The 17480-nt window shown below is 46.0% G+C and overlaps 1 protein-coding gene across 1 annotated transcript in view; it reads right to left on the bottom strand.

Moving 5' to 3' along the window:
* TRPM6 (transient receptor potential cation channel subfamily M member 6) overlaps positions 1 to 17480 on the bottom strand; it is a 340636-nt gene that overhangs the window by 54956 nt on the left and 268200 nt on the right. The window contains 2 exon segments of the mRNA XM_075318063.1: positions 2897 to 3183; positions 4194 to 4259. Coding sequence (XP_075174178.1) covers positions 2897 to 3183; positions 4194 to 4259 — 353 coding nt within the window.

Consider the following 17480-nt stretch of genomic DNA (forward strand, 5'->3'; position numbering starts at 1 on the left):
GACGGAATCATCACCTGTGAATGTGATTAAATTATCAACTGTGCAATAATAAGGAAATTTTGAAAACATGCACTGTTGGTGGCTCGAGGACTGGCGTTGTGCACGCCTGCTATAGAGCGTTAATCCATCAAGTCACCATGGCTTGAGATTGTACCGAAGGCAGTTAAATAACAATACTGTGCAGGAGTTTAGGGGTAAAATGATACATTTATGAATGTGTTACATAATTTTAGTCTCCAGATTTCTATAAGAAATATTATTAGCACCAATACAGTGTCCGATACAACATGTCATAATTAAACATCATAAATATTCTGGGTTTGTACCACAAGGAACTGGTACTGAGCTGTATTGGGGTTGTGTTTATGAAGCCTAAGGGTTTATTTATACAGTAGCAGAAGAAAGATTTTAATACATATTTAATGGGGTGGTCCAGGTAGAAGTTGCGAGCCTTTCTACAGTACCCAGCAGCAACCACTGAATACTGAATGGAGTGGCACTGAGTAGCTTTATTCAACATGTTCACATCTGGTATCAGATGTAGCTATTTTCAGAAGATCTTTGGCTGTACGGGGTTGTCAGGCCCTCACCTTAGATTGATGACCTATCCGGTGAATAGATCATTAATATTTTCTATCTCGACAACCTCTTTGAGGTAACGCTGAGAAAATACTGTGCAGTATAACAGAAAAACCCTATTAAGGCATACAGCTACATATGACTTCAGTTGTACAGATAAACAATTTTTTTTTTTTTTTTTTAAAAGAACTCAAGTCCTCAGTGGTTGATACCTTTTAATGGCTAACTGAAAAGATGGTAATAATTGCAAGCTTTCGAGACTACTCAGGTCTCTTCATCAGGCATGGTATAACACAAAATCCTGGCTAACACGGTACAAAGATATATTTTACTTGTATCAGTTGTACAGAATAACTTTGTAATTGGTGCGATGTGCAACCATAACTGGGTCCTCATCAGCTCCTCCTAGCAGTCCATAAACACGATCAGCAATGTGCCAAACTTGAGTGCTAGGAAAACACACCACTTGGGGATCCCTGTCTTTATGTCAGCTTGCCCTATCTGTTCTTCTAATAATGGAGTCCCCCACCACCTGCACTGTGTTCCTATTACTGGACATTTCTCAGGCTTTCAGAGGACTTGTCTTGCTGCAGCAGTGCTACCCCTGTACTGACACCCCACCTTATCTACCAATTTAACAAACTTGTTGGGGTTTGCCAGATGAAGACTAGACTCCCTGGCACTCTTCCCTCTATATACTCTGCTTTCGAACTGTCACCCACCTAGCTGCATCACTGTCCTGCATCTCATGCTTAGACCTCCAGTCAGAGGCCTCTTACCTAACCAAATCAAATTTCATTCTTTAAAGGAGGAGCCAAAACACGTCTCAAAATGGATATTCTGGTTTGGCTTCTTATCCTAAGTCATGTGGTATAGCTCGTTAAGGGGTTGATAATGACTTTTAGGGTTGCTACATCCAGTAGGTGGTGCAAAAGATGAAGTACAGTACTTTTAATACTTTTGAAAAAAATAGCCACTGCAACTAAGTAAATAAAAATGACAATCTCACAGCAGGGGAATAAAATATAATTACCAAACTTTAGCTGCTAGAGATTCATTAGTATACGTATGATCAATGTTACATTTTTGGTGAATATCCTGTTTAACCCTTTCACGACATATGATATAAACGTATGTCATATCACGTCCCTGCCTCTTTCCCGCTGTCAGATGATGGGTGATTTAATCAGCCATCATGTTCTTTTAACAACCATGGGTGGAGCATAGCTCTGTTAAATGCTGTGGTTACAGCTTCTGGCTGCACAAACTGCTCCCTGACCTTCTATAATTTTTGCTAAGTTTTCATCCCTTTCCCTTTAGGACCCTGTGGCAATTTTCAGCTTGCCAGCTGCTTGTAAATAATACTTCCTTTGTATCTTTATATACCTTCACTTCCTATTTCTTGGTGCTGGTGATATGTCATGTACCTTTATCAAAACTTCATGTTGGTTTGCATACATCTGGAGAATATTGGTGGTTGTTGTAGTTCGAGTCCCTGAGTCAACTGGAGATAAGTTGTTTGTTGTTTTTCCACCACCTAGTGGGGTTGACAAAGAGCTAATCCCATCCGCTCGCTACCTAGGGCCCAAAACAGGGTCAGCCTAGGGCCAGGTATCCAGCTTGGTGCATAGAGCGGTGAAGGAACCCAGGGCCCATTGGTAGGGTTGGTCGGGGGTCATCTCCCCCTTCCCTAGACACAGAGTTTAACTTGCCTTTCGCCATCCGCTTGGTACTTCCCCGTATCTAGCATGACACCCTCATAAGGCTATATCAAACCTAAATAACATATGCACAACATACATCATTTATCACATTTATTAATATAATTATCAAGAACATGAATAAAAACAAATAAGAGAAAATACACAGATGGATAAAAAAAATATTTTCTCCTTTCTATTTGTTTTTATTCATGTTCTTGATAATTACATTAATAAATTTGATTCATTATATCTGTTGTGCATCTTTTATTTAGGTTTCATATTTTCTAAATACACAGCTAATTAATAATATTTTTGGTAGCTATATGGCTTTATTAACCGAAAAATAAAAAAAAATATGGCTCTCAGAAATTGAGGAGGAAAAAAATAACAATAACAAAAGGAAAAATTTCCTGGGGTTGAAGGGATTAAGCTGAGCTAAGAACATTTTTTATAGTTTTGATAATAGAGACCCACAATAATTTTCCATTATTTGTAAAAAGCGTTAGTAGCCAATTGTACAAAACATGGGGCAAAAACTATACTTTATGTAACATTTTTACTATATTTACTATTTTTACTATAGTATAATGTATAATATATTACTATGATATTACCCTTAGGCAAAGCTGTAATACAGTGTCCCCACGGAAAACCTTCTGCCATGTTTGCACCACGTCAGGAAGAAATGATTTGACAATAAAGATTTCTCCAGGATCCAGGACATCATGTTCTGACCATGTACAGACCACTTTTAGAGCTCTTCGCAGACCTCCATCCATTTTTTCAGGGGAGAGGACTTGAAGCATTGCTGCCATTCCTTTCTGACACCAGGAAGACTTGCTTTTATCCAGACTAGTTGGTGAACTCTCTTCGAGTCTATATACAGTAACCTCCTCTCCAGCTGTAAAAAAAGAGATGCTAGAAGTTACTGTAATGGATGTTAATATATACATTCAATTGACAAAGTAGGAAGTGCAAAATTGCATTAATTTAAAGTCCCATGATATTTTTATACATTTTAATGGGTTTTTCCACTACTAAGACAACCCCTTCTGATTCCACGTTTCTCCCAGGTAAAATAATAGAGCCTATATTCTCCTCCAGTTCCGATGCAATTCCAGCGATGCCTCGGCTTATTTTCCCAGGGCTCATGAGAAATCACGCGATTCCCTGTTCCAATCAGCGCCGGCTTCCTTCTGTCCACCTTCGGACCAAATGAGTTAATCAAAAGGAAGTGAGCGCTGCAACAGCGATCACTTTCTGTTGATTGCTCATTTGGTCCAAAGGCAGGGAGACAGAAGCTGGCGATGATGGGATGAGAGGCTCATGTGATGTCTCATGAGCCCCAGAAAAGTGAGCCGAGGCACCGATGGAAGGGCATCGGTATGAAAGGTGAGTATAAGCTTTATTATTTTACTTTGAGAAAACATGTGAAATCAGAAAAGGTTGTTCTAGTAGTGGACAACTCCTTTAATAGATGTCTTAATAATTTTGTCATAATTGTATAATGCATGAATATAGAAGGCCATATAAACTAAACTAATTCATGTCTTATGAAGACTCTCTCTCCCGCTTCTCCCCAGATACAAGAATATTTCCCTCCTCGTATTTCTTAAGAAATGAAAATGGATATAGTTTAGTAATCTTTAAATGCTCACATCTAACTGATGCATTCTTCAAATCAGAAATTAAAAGGCATGAACAATTAAGACTCCTTTAATACAGCTTCTGGAAGGAATTTTAAATTTGTTTAAAAGCTCATTTCAAATTATTGTTATTTATTTTTTATGATGGCCAAATTAGCAAACCAAATGACACAAAAGATCAGTGGTCAAAGAGGATAATTACATCCATAGTCAATGGTCAATATAAACTCTAAGCAATGTAAAAGGTCAAAAAATTAGAGCTCACCAAAGAGATGCACTGGCGTAAAAGGTATAGTCTGTGCAAGCCTCATTAAGTTATTTCTTTCCACCGCTGAAACAAGAAGAATAGAAAAATGCTGGAAATGCAAGTTTTATATTTAAGAAAGAAAAAATATTTTTCACTGCAGACTAAAAATGCATTTACATGTTATGTTATTGTGAGCAATAATGGTATTGTCTATGTTCACAATAATACCAATACTTACAATAAAAGACAAAAAGATATTTTATTTAAAAATCCTTGCGCCTAGACTGCTCTATCAAGCACATCAAACAAAAATGAAATCCATTAATCACTGACTTATTATCCCTTAGGTGGTAATTTCTGCATTGTTAGGCCTTTCTGAAGTGAATTTATAAAAATTAGAAATTGTAGTCTTTAGTCTATTACTATTTATATATAGAAATCTATAACTGCTGTCAAAGTATGAATGAAGCCAGTGGTGGACATGAACAGTACAGAAGACGAAAATTTTTCAGATGGACTCTGTCCATAGACTGCAGACATGGTGGACCCATTCTTGATAAAACAATCGCCACATGGTTAGCTTTAGGGTATTGATTGAGGAGTCTTTTGGAGCTCTGAAAAATGCATGAAAAATTGCTCAAAAAATACACAAAAGACTGTGCTATTCATTCCTATTCTTAAAATCGCTTGGTTTTTCATATGTTCAGTTTTACAGCATTTTTCTCCTACTTCAATCTTTGAAAAACGTCTAGTTGAAGGGAAATAAAAGTACATATCAATAGTGATGGGCGAACTCGAACCGTAAAGTTCAAGGTCTGTACATAGTGTTCGTGCACACAGTCCCGAACACGAGTTTTCCTGGGAAACTCGTGTTACAGTTTGGATTAAGTTAGGATTCAGGGGCTGTAAAAAAGCACATTAGTAAAAAACATTATGATTATACTACCCGGTCCCGCGACGCGTCCTGCAGACCCACTACCTCCGGCTGCTTCTGCTTCCGGGTCCAATCATTAACTTCCGGCGGTATTCACTGCACTGTTTGTCACTCCGTAGTTTTTGGCTTTTTTCAGCCATGTTTGCGGTGACGTCAGGGTTCACCTGAATCCATGAGCCATGGACTCGATTGAACTTTGATTGTCACTGTGCAAGTCTCGCATCGGTATCACCTGGTAAGGCGTACACTCTCCTGACAGGAGTGGGTCAGCTGCATGTATTTCCATGCAGCTGAGGCACTCCTGTCAGGAGAGAGTGCGCCGTGTCGGGTGATACCGATGAGAGACTCGCAGGAGTCATACGCAAGTGGAATTATACCCTCAGTGTCAGCCTGCTTCTCGCTCTGTAGAGATGCTTGTCTGAGCAGAGTGATGAAGCAGAGCTGACATTGCTCTCCCTGTGAGCTACGTCGAACTAAAGTTTTTTTTATAATAAAGATGGAGTTTATAAATGTTTTTTTTGTTTTAGTTCTAATAAAAAAAATTCCTATGTGCTGTGTCTTTCTTTTTTACTGTTTACTAGAAATTTATGATGGCCATGTCTATTTTGTGATTGTCTGTTATTTTAAACAGAAAAAAAAAAAACAACAATACAGAGAAAAAATATTTTATTAGAAATAAAACAGAAGACATTTAGAACTCCATCTTTATTACCTCAAACAAACCCTACGATGTAGTCTAAAGGCGGGCGAGCATCTTCAGCTTTGCTACATCTGTGTGAGGAAACAAACACAGGTCTGCTCACACAGACTCAGCTGAGAGCTGTCAGAGGCTTCACTCGAGTGCACAGCTGAGGCTGGTCAGCTGTGCCCCCAAATTAGACATGGCCACCATGAATTTCTAGTAAACAGTAAAAAACCCCGCAGAATACATATAAAAAAAATTTTCATTAAAAATAAAACAAAAAAAAAATCAAATAGAGACTCCATCTTTATTATAAAAAATCCTTAGTCCAACAAAATCCACAGGGAGAGCAATGTCAGCTCTGCTTCACCACTCTGTACTCACAGGCATCTCTACAGAGCGAGAAACAGGCTGTGATAGTCAAAGTTCAATCGAGTCCATGGCTAACCCTGACATCACCGCAAACATGGCCGAAAACAACCGAAGACTGCCGAGTGATGAGTAGTGCAGTGAATACCGCCGGAAGTTAATGATTGGACTCGGAAGCAGAAGCGGCCGGGAGACAGAGTCTGCAGGACGTGTCGCAGGACCTGTAAGTATAAGGACAACGTTTATTATTAACTATATTCTTTAAATTTTACAGCCCCCACTGGCCCATCCCATAACTGTAAAGTCCAAGCACAAGGTTCGGATGCAAGTTCGTGTTATTTCTGACCCCGAACACGGACTTTACAAAATGTTTGGGCGAGGCTCCAATCAAAAGGTTGCAAAATCACTAGGAAAAATACTGTTACAAAAGTCTACAAAAGCTCTCCAAAATCACCTCAGGAGATGAAAAATTATCAACAAGCTCTTCAAATAAATAGATATTTGCCCATTTTTGAAGCAGAAGACTCTTCAGGAAATCACAATTTTTCTCTGGTGTTTAATAGTTATGCATCATCTTTCTTGTGTTTTTTCGTCATTTACTTTCTATTTTTCACTGGTATTTTCTGGACGTTTTCTGAAATCCATAAAGCAATGAAGAAAACGCTAGCATTTTTTTCAGGTGAAAATGGCTACAAAATGCTTAAAAAGATACTGTGGTATCTCCTGGGCATGATTTGATCTTTTCCATTGACATGTATTGTAAAGTATTAAGTGCCTTCTTAAAGGAAAATGCCTGAAGAATATACAGTACATGTTACTTCTTTTAAAGGCTTGGTGTCTTTGAAAGACCCTCAAAAGCCTGAACATATCAAAAGTAAGTTGTTTTTCCATACAGTTTAAGGAAACCATTCTTTCCAGTGTTTTGTTTGTGCTTTTCTTTTTGCATTTTTATGAGCAGACAAGTTTAATAAAAAGGTGGATAAAGATGCAGTGCGCAGATACCCTAAAACTTCTCATGACAAATTTCTAAATTTAGGTTTGTTATTCTTATATTTATTTTTTTTATTACAGGCACTCACAAAAAGTTTACTGTTTTTGGAAAATGTCTAGCAGCTTACGGCAAATTTCCACTAGTCAAGTTTCCAATATGAAACCAGCCCATACATTCTAGCATCTAGAATCTATGGGAAGATTCCAGGTTACTCCAACAGCCAATCACTGACGCTGTGTTGTGACAGCATCTGTGATTGGCTGTTGGGTCGATTAAGCAGAAGACACATTCAGCTAACCTGGCTCTTAGTGTCTGCGAGGAGACATCAACATTTGCTGGCTGAAAGTATTAAGAGCAGACGATAATGCCAGTAAACCGGATCTAAACAAAAAAAGTGTGTGCTTCCTAGAGTGATGAGTTTGGAGGAGACGACGGTCAAGTGACAGTTCTGTTGCAATTGCAAAATATAAAAAGGCCTGGCTGAGTGGCGTAGGGGAGGAAAGGAGAGGAAATGGTGCCAGAATCCTGTACCAGGAAGGTTGTGAGGCAGTGAAGTGGGCTTACATCCCTCAAAACCACAAAAGGGTCATAGAGCGATCAGATTGTTGAGAGGAAGGTCCGTGACCCGAGCCGAGAGGAAGGTCCGTGACCCCAGCCGAGAGGAAGGTCCGTGACCCGAGCCGAGAGGAAGGTCCGTGACCCGAGCCGAGAGGAAGGTCCGTGACCCGAGCCGAGAGGAAGGTCCGTGACCCGAGCCGAGAGGAAGGTCCGTGACCCGAGCCGAGAGGAAGGTCCGTGACCCGAGCCGAGAGGAAGGTCCGTGACCCGAGCCGAGAGGAAGGTCCGTGACCCGAGCCGAGAGGAAGGTCCGTGACCCGAGCCGAGAGGAAGGTCCGTGACCCGAGCCGAGAGGAAGGTCCGTGACCCGAGCCGAGAGGAAGGTCCGTGACCCTGTAAGATCTGTTAACATTTACATATATAGATTAGAAGACTGTGGACTTTTCCTTGTTATGCTGCCACCTACTGTCAAAACAAAGAACAGCGGGCACAAACCCCTGCTACTTGATTTACTTGGTACAGTCCTGAACAGGATGTGCAGAGGAGCTAGTTTTGTTTGGTAGCTGTTTTTATGCAGAGAAGTGTGTGTCCGGACGTGCGAAATAAGGCAAGGCCGCATTCTGCCCTGCTGAACAAGGTCAAAGTACCTGAGTGTTGCGTGACATCTCCCCAAGACACAGATCCACGAAAGGCTGGATGTGGAGCGAGGAGCCAGACAGCACGGGCAAATTACAGATCCGGGACAAAGACTGAACTTTACAGGTGTCTGCCGGCGGAATACGGGCCCCAACGGTGACGAGGTACCCGACGCTGAAACCTGCAGTTAAGTGTGCACACTACTTTTAGTTAGGGACAGATAGAAAAAGACTCTGCACTGTGTTATGCAAGTAAGGTAACAAGGACTCTGCGTTTTTTTTGTTTAATAAGGATTTCTGTGTTTTGCTTTTGGGAGTACAATCTGAGGCTTCCTATCCTTGACAAGCTGTTCAAAGTAGTTGTATGTATATTGCCTTATCTCTACTGCTGTGCTCCTTTCCCGCATTTTTCCTCCACCTGTGTTGTGCAATATGTTATTAAATTTGCATTGATTAACCCCCGTGGTTCCGTGCAGTCCTTGCGTATCCCGTTACCTGCAGGTTATTACATTTAGCGTAGTCGGCAGGATATGCAGGCTGGTACGGAACAATGGACGGACAGGGGGGTGTCGCTGATGGAGGTGTTCTAATACAACCTGATGGGGGAATACCAGCAAGGCAGCTGTCCCTGGGGGCTATGCTGACCCATATACCAAAATTTACTGGCAACAATGTACCTCTCCATGACTGGGAGCAGAGAGTGAGGGGCATGTTGAGAGTAGCAGGAGTGACTGCAGAAAATCAAGGGGAGATACTGTTGATTGCCCTTGAAGGCCATGCTCAAGAGACTATTTTATTGCGCCCTGAGAGTGAACGAAAGACGTTAGAGCAGGTGGTGAAGATTCTTGAGAGAGTGTATTGCGGGAAACCAGAAGCAGGAGATTTACAGGCACAACTGTTCTACAGGCTGCAGGGTGAAGAAGAAGGTCTGCCACAGTATGCAAATGCACTCCAGAGAATAATGAGACAAATGCTTACAGCAGAGCCAGAGCTAGCACAAACCCCCGGTTATGCTGACCGTACCCTACGAGATCAATTCCTCCGTGGGTTACATAACCCGAAGATCAAAGGTGCCCTCCGTGAACGGCTCAGGGTAGAAAAAAAACTAACTTTCCAGCAGATATTGGAAGAAGCAGTCTCCCGCGCACAAACTGAAAATTGCGACCCGCAGAACGCCTGGGGTGAAGTTTGTATGCATAAGGTAGTCCCAGGTGAGAAAAAACGAGAACCGAGCCAGCTTGAGGCTAAAGTGGATCAGTTACAAAGACTGTTACTGCTCTACAAGAGTTGCTGAAGAATATGCAAGCCCCGGCGTCAGAAGTAGGAACTACAGCACCGCGGCCAAATACCCGCACGCATACCTATCAAGAAGAGAGGGGACAGATCGAGCAGAGACGATCAAGACCCGCTGGAGACTACCAGTGTTGGAACTGTGGAAATCGGAACCATTTATTCCGACACTGTCCGGAGAGGAAGACGTCTCAAGAAAGACCGCCGTTAAACTAGTGCCTCCCTCCATGGATGGGCACATGACGGGGAGACCAACTGAGCTTAGAGAAAACCAATGCCCTGAAGATATAGCAGCCTGCACGCCGACGATCACGGCCGAATTTGAAGGGAAAGAAGTAAGATGCCTGATGGATACTGGGTCCCAAGTGACCACCATGCCAGAACAGTTCTTCTACCAACATTTTGGACAAACTGTATCCATTGACAAAGGGGCACATATCAAACTGAGGGCTGCAAACAATCTTCCAATTCCGGTTGTAGGGGTCGTGTGGATGGACATACGTGCCTGTGGCCAGAACTTAGGCAAAAAAGGGATTGTGTTAACGAAGGGCCGGTACGACAGAGAGGTGCCAGCTATCGTTGGCATGAACGTCCTGAAAGAATTAGACCAGTTGCTCTTCAACAAGGGGGGCTGTGATTACTGGAAGACAACAGTTGCTAACAGGCCCGTCCAAAAGGTCTTCCAACACCTTATCCGTGCCCGAGGACTGTGGAAGAATGGTGGGAGCCGCTACCCGGTGGGGAGGGTTCGAGTCCCAAGACAGACAACAATTACTCTACCTCCAAATCGTGAGACAGTCCTCACCTTGCCAGTCGGGGCCCACCGTACACTCGAGGGGATGGAGGTGTTGGTGGAGCCTTACCGTGGTGAAGAGAACGGAGACGAACCGTTGGTGGCTCGCACTTTAGCAACAGTAAGAAATGGAAGGGTCCCTTTCTGTTGCGTGAACACCGGTGAACAGGCCTACACCTTGACCTCGGGAGTTGTTCTGGCCCATGTCTACCTGGCGCCTGAAGAGGTGGCGGCCGCAGAATCGATTGAATTGCAGCCCATGGCAGGGGAAGCCTGGACTTGGGCTGTTTCTATGGAAAGAAAAGAGAAACCCACTGATCAATGGAACAGTTGCGTCATCTTAGGGCAGATGGGAGTAGACCTGAGCCCCTTCGCTTCGGAGCAAGCCCAAGCCATAGAGGACTTTATTTGGGAGAATCAAGCCACGTTCTCCCGTCACGCAGAAGATTTCGGCTGTACTGACAAGATTCAGCACGAAATACCCACAGGAGATGCCCCACCGATCAGGGAAAGGTACAGACAAATACCCCCAAAGTACTACCAAGAGGTAAAAGAGCTTTTGGCGCAGATGCTGAAGAGCGGGGTGGTAAGAGAAAGTCAGAGTCCATGGGCTGCCCCAATCGTGCTGGTCAAGAAAAAGGATGGGTCTACCCGCTTCTGTGTTGACTACCGCAAGCTTAATGGATGCACGGTTCGTGATTCCTACCCTCTGCCCCGGATAGAGGAGTCCCTGTCGGCCTTGGGAAAGGCACGTTACTTCTCCTCCCTCGATCTGGCCAGCGGATATTGGCAGGTCCCTGTGGCAGAGAAAGACAAGGCCAAGACCGCATTTATTGTACCCATGGGACTCTTCGAGTTCAATCGCATGCCGTTTGGACTAAATAATGCCCCAGGAACTTTTCAGCGCCTCATGGAAAGTTGCCTTGGAGACATGAACTTCGAGGCCACATTGATTTACCTGGACGACATAGTAGTGTATTCTGCAACCTTTGAGAAACATCTAGAAAACCTGGGCCAAGTGTTTCAGCGGTTACGGGCCCATGGGCTTAAACTAAAACCAAAAAAATGCCGGATCTTTCAGGAAGAGATTGAATATCTCGGACACAAGGTGTCAGAAGCCGGCGTACAGCCCTCCGATGGGAAAGTGAGAGCAGTGCTACAATGGCCCACACCCAGCACAGTGCGAGAGGTTCGAGCTTTCCTGGGGCTAGCCGGATATTACCGTCGCTTTATCAAAGATTTCGCGAAGGAGGCAGAACCTTTGCACGAATTGCTCCGAGGGACTGCGAAAGGACCAAAAGCACAGAAAATTTGCTGGGGACCAAGACAAGCAGAAGCCTTACACCGATTGAAAGAGGCCTTGGTTAGCGCCCCTGTGCTTGCCTATGCAGACTATAACCTCCCGTTTCGGTTGTATACAGACGCGAGCCTCTACGGCCTGGGTGCAGTACTGGCCCAGGTACAGAATGGTACTGAACGGGTGATTGCATATGGAAGTCGGACGTTGCGAGAAGCCGAGCGCAATCCCGAGAATTACAGTTCCTTTCGGCTGGAGTTACTGGCACTAGTATGGGCAATAACCGAAAGGTTCTCGGAATATCTCACGGGAGCCCAAATTGAAGTCTATACGGATAATAATCCCCTGGCTCACATCTCCACCGCCAAACTGGGAGCAATGGAAAAGAGGTGGCTGGCACGACTCTCCAGATACAATTATCATGTGCCGTACCGCTCTAAGCATGAAAATCAGAATGCGGATGCCCTTTCTCGTGTTACCACCGAAGCCCCAGTGGGGGAGAGAGATGAACAGTTGGAGGAAGACGAAATTCCGGACTTCAGTAAATTCACCGCTCAAGTGGTAGAGGCTCGTATGCTGGAAATTACATCGGGCACGACATCACGCCTGCTTGGCCAAACCAGAGAGGAATGGGTGAAAATCCAGTCATCTGACCCAAAACTGCTTCAAGTGAAAGAGTGGGTGATCCAGCAGAGCAAGCCTAGAAAGGAAATACGGGCCACGCTGTCGCACGTGGCCCTCCAGATTCTCAGCCAGTGGGATAAGCTGTCTGTGCAAGAAGGGATGCTGTATCGGAAGGTGCACCTAGCTACAGAGTTGGAAGTACGGTGGCAAGTAGTGATACCCCAGAAGATGGCAGTACCACTGGCCCGAGAGGCGCATGAGAAGGGAGCCCATTTCGGACCGCACAAGACTTACCAGTGGTTGCAAAGAATAGTATACTGTCCTCAGATGCTTCGGGCAGTAGAGAAGGCCTGTAAACTGTGCCGTTCCTGTGAGTTAAGTAAGGCTCCCCCACAGCAAGCACCAGTACAGACTATTGTAACCAAAGAGCCGTTGGAAGTACTCATGATCGATTATCTGAAAATTGGCCACTCCCACCGGGGCTATCAGTTCTGCCTTGTGATGACAGATCACTTCTCCAAATTTGCGGTGGTGACGCCCACCAGAGATCAGACAGCTGAATCAGCTACTCGAGCCATCAGTGATGACTTTATCCGGGTGTACGGCTGCCCCAAAAGAATACATTACGACCAAGGGGCTTGCTTTCAGGGCAGTGTGATGAGAGAGCTGCAAAGGATTTACGGAATGTAGAAGTCAAGGACTACGCCTTATCATCCGCAGGGCAACGGAGCCTGCGAGAGATTTAACCGGACCCTCCTACAAATGCTACGCACGTTGGAGGATGATCGTAAGAATCACTGGCCCGGCTATCTCGCAGAACTCGTGTGGGCGTACAATAATCGTGTCCACTCCACCACTGGGTACACCCCATACGTACTACTGTTTGGAAGAGCCGGAAGAGGCATTGAAGAGCTCAACCTGGTTCCCCCCGAGATCAGCGAAGGTCAGAGCGTAGGTTCCTGGGTTGACTGTCACCGTCGACGGCTGGAGACTATCCATCGAATTGTCACCAAGCGGCTGCAAGAAAAGACACACCCGCAGCGGAAACCTGTGTGTGAAGCCCCGTTCGTGCCAGGAGACCGAGTACTAGTTGCAGAGAAACACCCGAGACACAAGTTGAGTGAGCGCTGGAAAACGGAGCCGTACATTGTGATCAGAAGAATCTCTCCCCACGGATCAGTATACGAAGTGAGAGGCGAGCGAAGAGGCGACACCCTCATCCTGCATCGTAATATGCTGAGGCCCTGCTATTCAGAAGACAGGACCAGACAAAGTACCTCGGAGACGGTGCCCGTGCCCGTTCCTGTTACCATCGAAGAGGGCTCTGACGATGAAGAATGGTGGCGGGCCCCGACCAACCCAGCAGACTGGGAGAGATCCACACCCCCATCCATTCAAGACACAGGTGCCACCCCTGCAGAGCAGGAGTCACCAATCGCCAGCGATGGGGGCGAGAATACTGTACTCCCTGATACGGCGCCGACGTCTGGTGACTTAGCCGTAGTACCACGCCGGACTGAGCGGGCTAACGCTGGTATTCCCCCTGATCGGTACTTGGCAGATGAATTTGTGTGTTCTGTCACTGGATCCTGTTTTAAGACATTGGCTCCCAAGCACCAGGTTGTGAAGCAGGGCAGGAGTTGCCACCGTGTGCCCCTGTGCAGAGCGCCTCAGGAGAGTATCGGCCGGGACGGCCGAGGTTAAAGAGGGGGGGAAATGTAAGATCTGTTAACATTTACATATATAGATTAGAAGACTGTGGACTTTTCCTTGTTATGCTGCCACCTACTGTCAAAACAAAGAACAGCGGGCACAAACCCCTGCTACTTGATTTACTTGGTACAGTCCTGAACAGGATGTGCAGAGGAGCTAGTTTTGTTTGGTAGCTGTTTTTATGCAGAGAAGTGTGTGTCCGGACGTGCGAAATAAGGCAAGGCCGCATTCTGCCCTGCTGAACAAGGTCCAAGTACCTGAGTGTTGCGTGACATCTCCCCAAGACACAGATCCAAGAAAGGCTGGATGTGGAGCGAGGAGCCAGACAGCACGGGCAAATTACAGATCCGGGACAAAGACTGAACTTTAGAGGTGTCTGCCGGCGGAATACGGGCCCCAACGGTGACGAGGTACCCCACGCTGAAACCTGCAGTTAAGTGTGCACACTACTTTTAGTTAGGGACAGATAGGAAAAGACTCTGCACTGTGTTATGCAAGTAAGGTAACAAGGACTCTGCGTTTTTTTTGTTTAATAAGGATTTCTGTGTTTTGCTTTTGGGAGTACAATCTGAGGCTTCCTATCCTTGACAAGCTGTTCAAAGTAGTTGTATGTATATTGCATTATCTCTACTGCTGTGCTCCTTTCCCGCATTTTTCCTTCACCTGTGTTGTGCAATATGTTATTAAATTTGCATTGATTAACCCCCGTAGTTCCGTGCAGTCCTTGCGTATCCCGTTACCTGCAGGTTATTACAACCCGAGCCGAGAGGAAGGTCCGTGACCCGAGCCGAGAGGAAGGTCCGTGACCCGAGCAGAGAGGAAGGTCCGTGACCCGAGCCGAGAGGAAGGTCCGTGACCCGAGCCGAGAGGAAGGTCCGTGACCCGAGCCGAGAGGAAGGTCCGTGACCCGAGCCGAGAGGAAGGTCCGTGACCCGAGCCGAGAGGAAGGTCCGTGACCCGAGCCGAGAGGAAGGTCCGTGACCCGAGCCGAGAGGAAGGTCCGTGACCCGAGCCGAGAGGAAGGTCCGTGACCCGAGCCGAGAGGAAGGTCCGTGACCCGAGCCGAGAGGAAGGTCCGTGACCCGAGCCGAGAGGAAGGTCCGTGACCCGAGCCGAGAGGAAGGTCCGTGACCCGAGCCGAGAGGAAGGTCCGTGACCCGAGCCGAGAGGAAGGTCCGTGACCCGAGCCGAGAGGAAGGTCCGTGACCCGAGCCGAGAGGAAGGTCCGTGACCCGAGCCGAGAGGAAGGTCCGTGACCCGAGCCGAGAGGAAGGTCCGTGACCCGAGCCGAGAGGAAGGTCCGTGACCCGAGCCGAGAGGAAGGTTCGTGACCCGAGCCGAGAGGAAGGTCCGTGACCCGAGCCGAGAGGAAGGTCCGTGACCCGAGCCGAGAGGAAGGTCCGTGACCCGAGCCGAGAGGAAGGTCCGTGACCCGAGCCGAGAGGAAGGTCCGTGACCCGAGCCGAGAGGAAGGTCGTGACCTGAGAAATATCTGTGAAATTGAGCAGAGAGGAGCATCTGTGTCAGCCAGGAAGGTGTACAAAGATCTCCAATTTGGACTTGAGGTCTAGGTAGTAGCATCTCCAACCCCCCTAGAACCTGTACTCTATATAGTATTGTTTAGATAAGTAAACGACAGTAACAAATAGAGTTACATTGATGTTTCTCTGCTAGGGGATCTAGAGTATGCTAACACAGATGATGACTATTAATTAATGGTAAGGATAATACTGTGTAAAAATATTACGCAAATAATACTGTGATTGCATTCCGTATACTTGTGCTGCGGATAACTCCACTGTGAAATCTGATATACTACTGTTACTAGTGCTATACCAATATCTCACATTTAAAGCGCTTCCGGTAATTTTTGTACATAGTTAATAAAGCATTGTTGGTTCAGTCACCACTGCCTCCTCATTGTCTGCATCATTGCATCCTCGTATCCTGTTTTCTTCACAGCCATAACATGTTAGATATAATTTTTATAAAAACTGTCCAAAATATTTATGATAATTACTACAACTATACCTAGCTACAGATATTACAAAAGTCATATGAGAAGTAACGTCCTGCACAATTTGCCTACTGTCATACATTTAATGTAGCTTAGTAGCTTAAAAGGTCGATATGCTACTACATTTCAAGATCTACCCTAGACTTAACAAGATAATATGTGACAACCTGGCCTATCAGGTCATCACAGGGTATTGTGCAATCTGCCCTTCTGTGCAATTTCCATCTCCTCCTTGGTTATGGGTCCCCAACCAATGGTGTTGCCAACAGCAGCTAATTAAAATCCTAGGAACACTCTGCACCACACCCACCAGACACACCAGTGGACGGCCTCAGTGGAATAGGATCGTCCACTTGGTGGGGTTGGTTAAGGGGAGGTCAGGAGTGTCAGGAGACAGATGGAATCAGAGTCAGGAAGTGAGAGGAGGTCAGGAGCTGGGCTCCTTGGAAGTACTAGGTAGCAGACGGTGGTCTGGGCTTGGTAGGAGCTGGACCCTCGGTCGCAGGGGATCGTGACAAGGGGCACGGTATTGTTGAGGAGGACAGCCGGCAGCCTTGTACCATCACCGGGCTAGGACCAGGGCAAAATGGGGTACGTGGACCCTAGGTCATGGAGTACCTTCAGGCAACCTGACAATTCACCCGATGAGAACGGAGCCTTCAAGATCTGCTCCCCACCCGCTCCACAATCGGGGTAATAGCGCAATGAGGGTAATAGGACTTTCCACTAAACCGGTCCAGGAAATCCCAAGCGTGAACCCTGAGAGCAAGCTCCCTCAGTTAGCCATACTGGGGAGTGGGACCCGACTAGTTTCAAGCTATAGGGGCCAACTAAGAAGAGAACAGTTTGCCAAGGGAAAGGTCACAGATCATCAGGCAACACCAGCGGGAACGGGAGCCAAATGTGCTCCCCTCAGCGGCAGCAGTGTCCAGAACTTTGGTTTACCAAGTTGTCGGTGTCAGCTTTATGGACTGAGTGAGTACGCAAGTGACCCTTACCTCCCCAACGGCCTGTTCCCATTACCATCACCGAGTCCCAGGGCATTTCCCCTACCCGTGGATGGGTTAAATACCTACCTGCCCACTCCATCGCCACCGGGTACCCCCCAGCTGCAGCGGTGGTACTCCATCTCACCACACACCACGGGTGGCGTCATGAACTTTAACCATACAGCCCCATGTAAATACCCCCTTTTATTTGAGTGGCTGCATGACCCCGACCCCTGGGTCCGGACGCCCCTCGAGCCACCGCGGATGCGGATCCGAGCAGCCCGGCTGCTGATGCGGGGGCGGCACAAATACATTTAGTATGACATAGCTAGAGAATTATACATGAACCGCACATCCAAAAGTAATCAGTAGATCTAATGCTACTAGGCAAAAATGTATATACCTGAACATGA

This window comes from Anomaloglossus baeobatrachus, chromosome 1, assembly GCF_048569485.1.
Source record: "Anomaloglossus baeobatrachus isolate aAnoBae1 chromosome 1, aAnoBae1.hap1, whole genome shotgun sequence".
Classification (NCBI taxonomy): Eukaryota; Metazoa; Chordata; class Amphibia; order Anura; family Aromobatidae; genus Anomaloglossus; species Anomaloglossus baeobatrachus.